Genomic DNA, 9,539 nt, shown 5'->3' with positions numbered 1-9,539 from the left:
AGATCATCTGTTGCTAGCTACTTCTCTGGCCACAGCTGAGGTAACTTCTACTTGCCATGACAAATCACTGTCTTGTGAGGCTATTTTTGAGAAGATGACAACTTCGTTCACTCCCTTGCCTGCCTTAATTGTCCAAGGAATGATGCAAGAGCAAAGAGGGGTCAGTTAAGAAGGAGAATTTTACCAACAGCGGTATGCTGGTGAACGGGCTGTCCAAGAAAAAAGAGCCCTGACCTGTGGTGTTTGACAGTTCCCATGGTATAAATAGCCTTCCCATGGCCTGCTTCAAGAATGGCAGTATTTAATAACCAGGTTGAAAAACTTCTGAAAATGTACGAGTCAGCTCTCATGAGCCAGTGCCAGCCCACTGCTGCTTATAACTTAACAAAGCTCAATACCACCCAGTATCCATAAATATATGTGATATGACCTAAATTTCCTGAGAAGATATACAAATGCAAGAGGAACAAGGCATTGATTAACATCTTTGGCCATACGGCTAATCGGCCGGTGTTTAAAAAACACTAACAAACTTGGGCTCACTCTTCATGGCGGCCAAGACATAGAAACAACAGAAGTGCCCTTCGATAGATGACTGGATAAAGAAGATGTGGTACCTATATGCAGTGGAATATTACTCAGCCATAAGAAGAGATGAAATAGCGCCATTTGCAACAACATGGTTGATTCTTGAGACTATTGTGCTAATCGAAATAAGTCAGACAGAAAAGGTTGAGAACCATACGATTTCATTCATTCATAAGACTGAAAGCAACAAGCAAACAAGCCAAATAAACAAAAACTCACAGACACAGATGACAGTATAGTGGTTACCAGGGAGAAAAGCGGGCGGAGGGGGTGGAAAAGGGTCAAGGGGGTCAAATACACAGTGACAGAAGGAGACTTGACTTTGGGTGGTGAACACACGATGAAACATACAGATGATGTATTATAGAATTGTACACTGAAACCTGTATAATTTTATTAACCAATATCACCCCAATACATTTAACATTTAAAAATTACCAAAAAAAAAGGAATTTGGCCTCCAGTTTAGCCCACTCCCAAGCAATTTTTGTTGCACACAATACAAATATTTTTAAATTAGCTCGATATGTGATATTATTAATTAACATATTGCAAGTATACTATTTTTACAAATATCCATAAATATTTTAAATTGAGTTAACAAGTAATCATATATAGCTTTCAACAAGAACCCACAAGCAGCTTATTAATTTAACAGAGTTGCAAACCTCAGGCTCTTACATGGGACTGAATTTTTATACGTCAACACAGTTGGCTAGGACAGGCTCTCCCAAGTGAGGAAGGGGGTTCAGTCGGAATAAGGCCTGAGCAACACCCTGTGCTCCCCGCTTCAGGCAGGGAAGGAAAAGAAGTTCGCTGAGAAAGGAAAGGTCTGCTGTGGCTTCACTGGGCTGAAAGGGAGTCTGCCTCCTGAAAACTGAATCTGCTGAACTTCATAGCCTTATACTATACCAACTCTAAAGCTGAGACAGTGTGATTGAGAACAGTGGGAACCCATCAGCCCCATTCATCGCTAGTTCCGTGGGTTGAGACAAGCTACCTAGGCTCCATCTGCCTCCGTATTCTCATTGCTACAGTTGTGCCCCAAATACCCGCCCCATTGACTTCATGGAGTTGCCACGTGATACATGAAAGCACTCTGTAAGCTGTAGAGAGCCAGCTGCAAATATGAAATCATTACGTGACATTCTACAGCACGGGTAGCACCGATTTCTGGGGTGAGCTCTTGTGACACTAATGCTTACTCTGTCTTTACCATTGACGATGTTTAGATACAAACACAGATAGTGAGTTCTTGTGAAGCCCTAGCTAAATGTGCAGAATGACCCCTTTGACCTACTGGCTTTAAAAAGCACCCTGTATCCTAAGAATGATGAAATCAAGGGAAATTCCCAAATAAAGTGCATTCCATTCTCTGCAACCTGTGCCTCTGTCTCAATAGATCCCTAGAGTGTTCTCTATCTTCTAAAATTATCATAAATAAAGTGGGGTGTTGTTGACATATCTGTGGCCACCCTATTGATCTCACTACTCTTTATTAGGAGAGTCTCAGAACATGGGAGAATGGGAAGAAAAAGTGAAACGACCCAGGAATATGAGAACAAGGCCAGACCACTGTCCTAAATCCTTTCTGCATACTGATAAGATTCCCATTATTCCACCCAGAGACTCAAAGGTTAGACAAAGACTCTTTGAAAAGCTTCTGTCCTCTAGCCACCCATATACATTTTGTCATGTGTGAGTAGTGTCTTTGCCAACCCAATGTCTGGTAACCAAATGTCTTTGGCCCTTCCTCTGGGTCTCTTTCGGATAAGCAGGAGAGATGAAAATTCACATGCAGAGCAGTTCTGTTTGTTGTGTTGATTTGTATGCCCAGACAAACTGTAAGCATTGAGAATCTGCCTCCTCCAACCCGCCCACCAGCATCTCCGCGTGTGCCGAAGGAAAGGAGGAGACCGAGTCAAGACTCTAGGAAATGAAGTGGGGGGGTTGCTAGCATTAAGATCCCCCAGTACGTGCTATTTTCTAGAACCTGATGTTCAGAGTTGAAGATCAAGTCTATCACATCTCCAGCATGTAATTCATACGTCCCTCCTACATTTTGGATCTTAGTGTTGTCTGTTAGAGTTTGTATGATGTTTTCGTTTTTACGTAGCCGCACCTCAAAAGGAGCTGGTTCCTTGTAGCTTGTATTGGGAGCCACTTGACCATAAATTACATACAAGCCTTTCTCAAGTATCTCCAGCTTCCAGTCAGCTCTCTTTTTCACGCAAGAAGGCTTAGCAGATGCCATTTGCCATTTTGAAGGTGATGGTCCTATAAGAATTTTACAAGGGAGAAAAAAATGAAAAGCATAGTTATATAATTACTTCATCATCTTCTTAATTATAGTTCTTTCTTACTTACAGGTTGTTTCTTTACCTGGCCTACACTAGTTTTCTCCAACCATAATTCGAATATATTAAGTATCTATACATTCCTCGTTTTAGAGAAATTGCAAATCCTAAGTGTGTTGCTTGCTTGGAAAGCTCTAAGGAAGTGGATTTGGAATAGAAAAATGGTGTAAGTTTTAGGTGGCACTCATCTCTTGTTGATAAATATTTGTGAAAGGAAAGAAAAAAGGAGGGAAGGAGAGAGGACTCACACACCAGGATTGTGATAACCTGGATTGGCAGTCCAGGATGTATATTCATGTTTTTCTATGTAAGTGCTACTTACTGTGTATCAGTGAAACCTTCCTTGATCAGTGAAACCTTCCTCATTAATCTATATAAAATAGTGCTCCCCCACCTCCCTTTACCCTGCTTTAGTTTTCTGCATAGAGTGTGTCACCAGCTAGCATTTTCTAAATGAAGTTGTTCATTTGTTTATTGTCTGTCACCCCCTCGAATATACTATCTTGGAGGACAAATCCTTCTCTATTTTGTTCATTGCTGTATCTTCAGCACCTTGTGTGTGCATCATGTCTAAATTGTGGCTTTTCCCATCAATTTATGGGTATATGTCATTCGAGATCCGCTCAGGATGTCATTATCCAAACCCTCCCAAAATAGCTACTGATAAATTCATGAGTTTGTAAATGGAAATTATTTGACTGTTTAAATAGAAGCATCCCTAGCTTAATGATGTCACAGGGGTAGGAAAAGGATCAAGACTTTTAGTCATTTATTTTCATAGGTTTATATGGGATTTACAAATTTTCCTGTTGTTAGTTGTTTGTACACCGTAGTGTGATTTCAGAGCCCCAGGAGGTGTTTTTACCACACAAAATACTTATCTGGCCTGTTTTCTAGTTCTCTATAATTTTTGTTATGGGAGCAAAGCCTTTATCCCATAATTAGAAAGAACCCTTGGTAAGATAGTACCCTGGATGAGGAAACATGTTGACTTAAATTCTTATTTATATATAAATGACTGAAATAAGGCTCTGAGTATAGACTCTGAAGGAGAATAAAGGAGCAATAAAGAAGCAAGAAGCAAATCCTCCCTCTACATCCAGTGATCCCAAAGCCTAGCAAACTTGTCCTTTCTTGACACGTAAGAGGCAAATCACCAGAAGTGCCACAGGTTCTCATATTTAATTCTGTGATACGGGCCACTTGAAGACCACCTTAGCATCACCAGAGGCCCTCAACTTTTACCATATCAAGAGGAAATTTCAAACACATCATGAGTTCTACTCCATTCACCAGAAAAGCAAAAACATTTCACAAAGGCAGAGACAAGTAAAAAGAGATTCCTTAATTCCCGCTAGCCTGGGTAGCCTGGCAGTCTGACTTGTGCAGGGAAACAGGTTGCAATTAACTCTACAAATGTTCTGCTCTCTGCTGAAAAAGTGTTTGGCCTGAAACCTGTAAACAACCCCAAAATGGATTATTTTCAATTTTGTATGTATTCTAAGAAATACCTGAAGGCTCGATTTAACTGCAGACTTTAACATGCTTGCTAAGCAAATACCAGATCTCTATAAAGGAAAGTAACTCAGAAACTAAGAGGAGAGGAGAAAGCAAGTAGGCGTCCTCTCCAACTCTTGTTCCTTTTCTGTATATTTAAACAAAAATGGCACCCACACATGCTCTCTCTCTCCTGGACACCAGCAATATGTGAAATGGGAGAAGGACCTTGAGTCTATCAGAGAGAAAAGTTGTAGAAATCTGAAACATGTGCTCATTAAAACCCAGAATTAAAAGTAGATTTCTGGATCTCAGATTCCTAGGCCTCTAAGAGCGATGTACATTCCAGCTCAGAGACGTGACCTTGAATGTAAGCTTCATCAGGGCATGGGCTGGTCGGTCTGGTTGACGTCCGAAGCCTCAGCTCCTAGCCCACTGTTTGTCACGTGATAACCAGTTATAAATAGTAACCGAAGAAGGAATAAAATAGAATAAAGTCTTCGTTGACAGCACAGGAACTTGCCTTCTCGCATCAAATGCTAAGAAAGACAATTTACTCACCAAACTTAGCAACGCAGGTCTCATTGACAGTCTGTAAGGAAATAAAAAGGGAAATTGGTTAGGATGACGACAGCATCACAACTTGAGAGCTTCAGATTGCTGAAGCAAACTTTTTATCCCAGCTGTATAAAAAAGTTCCTCCCTTCACCCTGTCTCAGCTCTCTCAGCCTCCCTCTACTGACGGCTGGTTCTCTTCTTTACCCTTCATTACTTAGCTATCCTTTTGAGCCTTCTGGCAAAAGTCATGGTCTCATTCCATCCACCTAACCTCTTCTCACAAGACAGCACTTTCATCTCGGGATCTCCTCCTCTCGAGCTACAGAAATTTTCTGTAAACAGTGCTCTCCACACCCCAAGGACTGCACAAGCTGATTTTATTGGCACGTGAGAAGAAAATAATAGGATTCATATTTATGTTTATTTTTATTTTAAATAATAAGAAATTAAGCTATAGGAATATTCACAAACTCAGGTTGACAAAGCCACCCTTATTTAATATTCTGACAATCACATGTCACATACAGTAACTGATATACCTTGAGGAGAGCTTAGTTTCAAATTTTTGAAACATACCACAGTTTATATGCTACAAGAAGCCATCGGTGTGGTCAGTTTTATAAATACAAGTAGTTAAGTGCTAAATGCTTTAAATACTTGTAGTAAAATAAGGTATAACTACAAAAAAAATTGTACTATGTAAAGTTCATTGGTTTCCTTGTGGCAAAGTGCTTAAGAGAATTTGGAACTTAAAGCTGATGTACATTTTTTATCTGTAGGATTTGTCTGTCTGCTATGCTAGAAATAAATTAAAGGGAGGCAAGGACAAAAGCAGTGAGACCAGCTAAGAGATCATTGTAACCATCTAGGCAGTAATGTACGGTGCCTCTGACCAAGGTTCTAGCAGTGGAAATGATAGTAGGTGATTGGAAATAGAGGCAACAGGAGTCCTTATACAGATATGGGGTGAGAAAATGAGAAGAGAACACTCCAAGATTTGGGGCACGAGTGGTTGGAGAGATAAAATTGTTAATCAGTTAAACGAGTGAGACTTAAAAGGAGATGCTGGGGGCAGGAAACACGAGTTCATTTTTGGACATGTCAAGTGCGTGAGGCTTATTAGACATCCAAGTAGGAGAGTGAACTAGGCCATCAGACCTATGAGGATGGCAGTTTAGGAGTTCCGATGATATGAATTTGGAGTCTTCAGCTTCTATGTGATGCTTGAAGGAAGACATGAGACTGTGTGAGGTCATCAAGTCAGTGAGTGTAGGTAAAGAGAAGGATTGGGATACTGCAATGTTTGGAGGTCAGAGAATGAGGAAGGACCAGCAAAGGGGACTCGGAAGGAAAGGCCAGAGAGTCAGAAAGGAAACAAAGAGAGTGTGATATTTGAAAACCAAGAGAAGAACATATTTCAGGGAAGAGGAGTGATCAGCTGTGTCAAATGCTCTTGATGGGTCAAGGAAGAAGAGGACAGGGAACTGACGATGGATTTATCAACATGGCAATCACTGGGTCTTTGACAAAAGTAGTTTTCATGATATGATGAGGACAGAAGCTTAATTAGAATGGATTTAAGAGTAAATTAGAAAAGAGAAATTGGAGGAGTTTTGCTGTAAGGGAGAATAGAAAAATTTAGTGGATCTTGGGTGGGGATGAGATGCTTCTGTTTGTTTCAATGTGAGAAAAATGACCTCGTGGTTACCTGTTGCCATTGGATGGGAATGTTTCAGTAAAGTGGAAAGGTGAGAGCTAGGAGATCGTTGTTGAAGTAATGCCCTTGAGTAGGTAAGAGGGGACCGAATCTAGTTCATAAGTGGCCTTCGATAGGTACCTGAACGATTCACATGATATACGTGGACAAAATTGCAGGTGAGCGGTAGATACGGTAGGGAGCTTTGGAACTTCTTCCCCGCCTGCTGCTGTTTTGTCTCAGAACCTGGAGGCAAGGATATCAGGTGGAAGAATGAGGGAGAGACGTTGCGTGTGTAAAGAGAAGTCAAAGGAATGAATGAGTCTACTAGAGAAGAAATCATTGAATGGAGAAATCATAGGTTGTTTACAGAGCAGTGCCGAAGTCCCACTTGAAGTGAGTGGCCATAAATTTAAAGTAAGACCTTTCCACAAAGTCTTTTTTTCCTCAGCTACATTCAACTGTGAAAGGCACAGACTTTCTAGGATCGAGGTTTCAATATGAGTATAAAGAGAGAGAGTAACGAGTGAGTGGGTTAATGCAAGGTAAGAGTTATCATTATAGATCGTGGAGTTTAGGTTGTGTAAGGAAGGAAGGAAAGGCGTGAATTGAGAGAGGGACAATGTTATTTTAACTAAAAATAACAATAAAAACTGTACCATTGAATTAAAAAATTCAATGTCGTAACACGGTAAGCACACTCAAAGATACGTTCTTCCTTTCTTGCGAGGTAATACATTTCTTTGTGAGGCTAATTTTCCAGTCATGGTTGTCAAAACCAGGAGTCAAGGTAAATTCGCTTAGAATATAACCTTCAAATGATTGTCTCACATAACCTTCAAATGATTGTCTCACAAAGTGTTACCAAAAGAAACATATTTCTGTTTCTCTACTAAATTACTCTACTAAAATATTATTTCAATTATTTTAGAAATGTGTGGTCTATATTAACACATTCTAGAACATATAGCATTTTGGTAGCAAAATATAGCAAAATGGCTTTGTACTGTAAATAAACTACATTAAGCATATTATTTGATTCATCCTCATAACCTTCTATTCTGTGTATCTTTTTAATATGCATAGTATTTACCTTTGTATATGATTTATCAGGATTTAAATAAAAAAACATTTTGGTTTCAATGGGATACAATCGAAAAGTTTGGAAGCCGCTATTCTAGGATAAATCACTGGATTCCAATTGTTTTTGCTCTTGCAATTATTTCATCTTCATTTGGGGTTTTCTTAGAAGAGATGTTGAAATTCAATCTGGTTCAACCCATGGTAGGCATGTGATAGAGAGTCCCTGAACTTCAGTTTCCTCATTTATAAAATGAGAAGAAGAATAGCACCTAGCTCATTGAGATTGGTGATGGTATAAATGAGGTAATTCTTATGAAAGGCTTTACTCAGATATTCTGTCTGACTCTGATCATTAAATATTAGCTGTGTTGATGATGATGCTGATTTTAATAAAGAATCGAGTAAAACTTTAAGCACCTATATTCATACCACTACTACACTAGCATTGTAAGCAAGAGAAACAAATGTAATTTATGGTCCTTGCCTCTTAGGAAGTTTATTATCTTTCTAGAAAGACAAGGTCGCACACATGTAGACACTGGGTGACAATTTAAATATAAATCAATACCACAATATGAGCCACAGCAGGATCTGTGCTATCTATTCCCATGTGTAAAGAGTGTGGAGAAACGTAAGGCCACAGACTAATTAATTGCCAGAGACAGAAATCCTGGATACTGTACCATGGGCTGCTGTAATGTCTTTTTAGAACTACAGAACTCATTACTGCCATATTCTCTAGTTATTATCACGAATGAAAATCTAATCGCAAAAATCTATTTGGCAGTAAGCTACAGCCTTTGGTTGAGAAAGTAAAATAGATAAGCAAGGAATACCCATATCGTTAAAGTTTTTTTAAATTTATCTTCACTCCAGTGTCATGAATAATAGTAGTGCAAATATGAATCACTGCAATCTACTGGGAGCTTATTATGGGAGCACCGTCCTACCTCACTGATCCTTAGCACAACTCTAAAACGAGAATGTGCATGCTCACTTGCAGATGAGGAAATGAGTACAGAAGTATTAAGCTGATAAACAGCCAGGCTGCAATCCAAAGCTCATCTGACTCACAGGTCTCACCCTTCCACTCTGTGGGGCAGTTTCTATTTATAATTCTGGTAATGTTTGGAGGGAGTGAATATCCACTTATACAGAATCATCTGGGACTTTTGGCTTGATTTCATTTGCTTCATTTTTGCTTAGAAGAATCAGATGATTGTGTGACCCCCATTTGATTTAAGCCAAGATTGACATTGTTGGCTTCAAATGGCAAAAACTGAATGCTTCTTTCTCTAGGCCAACCTTAATCAGATCATCCTTTGGAAATGGGATCTACTCTGCTTTTAAGCAGAAGCTCTGCTTCCTCTTTTGGAAGTAGCCTTCATCCCACGAAGGGAGGGACCCTCCTGGTCATGTGGTTCCTTAAGGACAACTTCTACGAGGTGATTTTTAACTGAAGGGTAGACCTCAGAGCACATCCTCTCAGTCTAATATCTTCTGAAAGAAGCAGAGGAAATAAGAAAAAAATTTTTTCTCCCAAGGAAATTTCTCTTGGTCTAGAAGTACCCAATCTTCCTGTCTCAAGCTTTGTGAATAGAGAAGGTGGAAAGTGGGATTTTGTATATAAAAACTAGAGGGAAAATTCGAATAACATAAACTCCAAGGTTCATGGGTATCGAGAAGGTAGAAGCAGCCCCTTCGTAATGATTCGCCATCCACTAGCCACTCAGTCCTCTTTTCCAAAATATATATTTGTG

At 39.6% G+C, this 9,539-nt stretch overlaps 1 protein-coding gene across 1 annotated transcript in view; it reads right to left on the bottom strand.

The window, feature by feature from the left end:
• Positions 1 to 1,713: 1,713 nt before the first annotated feature.
• TNFSF18 (TNF superfamily member 18) overlaps positions 1,714 to 9,539 on the bottom strand; it is a 9,963-nt gene continuing 2,137 nt past the window's right edge. The window contains exons 2-3 of the mRNA XM_006907801.3: positions 5,004 to 5,034; positions 1,714 to 2,865 (exon numbers count right to left, since the gene is read on the bottom strand). Of these exons, the coding sequence (XP_006907863.1) occupies positions 2,510 to 2,865; positions 5,004 to 5,034 (387 nt within the window). The 3' untranslated portion in view covers positions 1,714 to 2,509. The remainder of the gene's footprint in view (positions 2,866 to 5,003; positions 5,035 to 9,539) is intronic.

Source organism: Pteropus alecto, unplaced genomic scaffold (genome assembly GCF_000325575.1).
Source record: "Pteropus alecto unplaced genomic scaffold, ASM32557v1 scaffold101, whole genome shotgun sequence".
In the NCBI taxonomy this organism is placed as follows: Eukaryota; Metazoa; Chordata; class Mammalia; order Chiroptera; family Pteropodidae; genus Pteropus; species Pteropus alecto.
The sequence above is the reverse complement of the archived record's forward strand: the minus strand, read 5'-3'. Positions and strand labels throughout refer to the sequence as shown.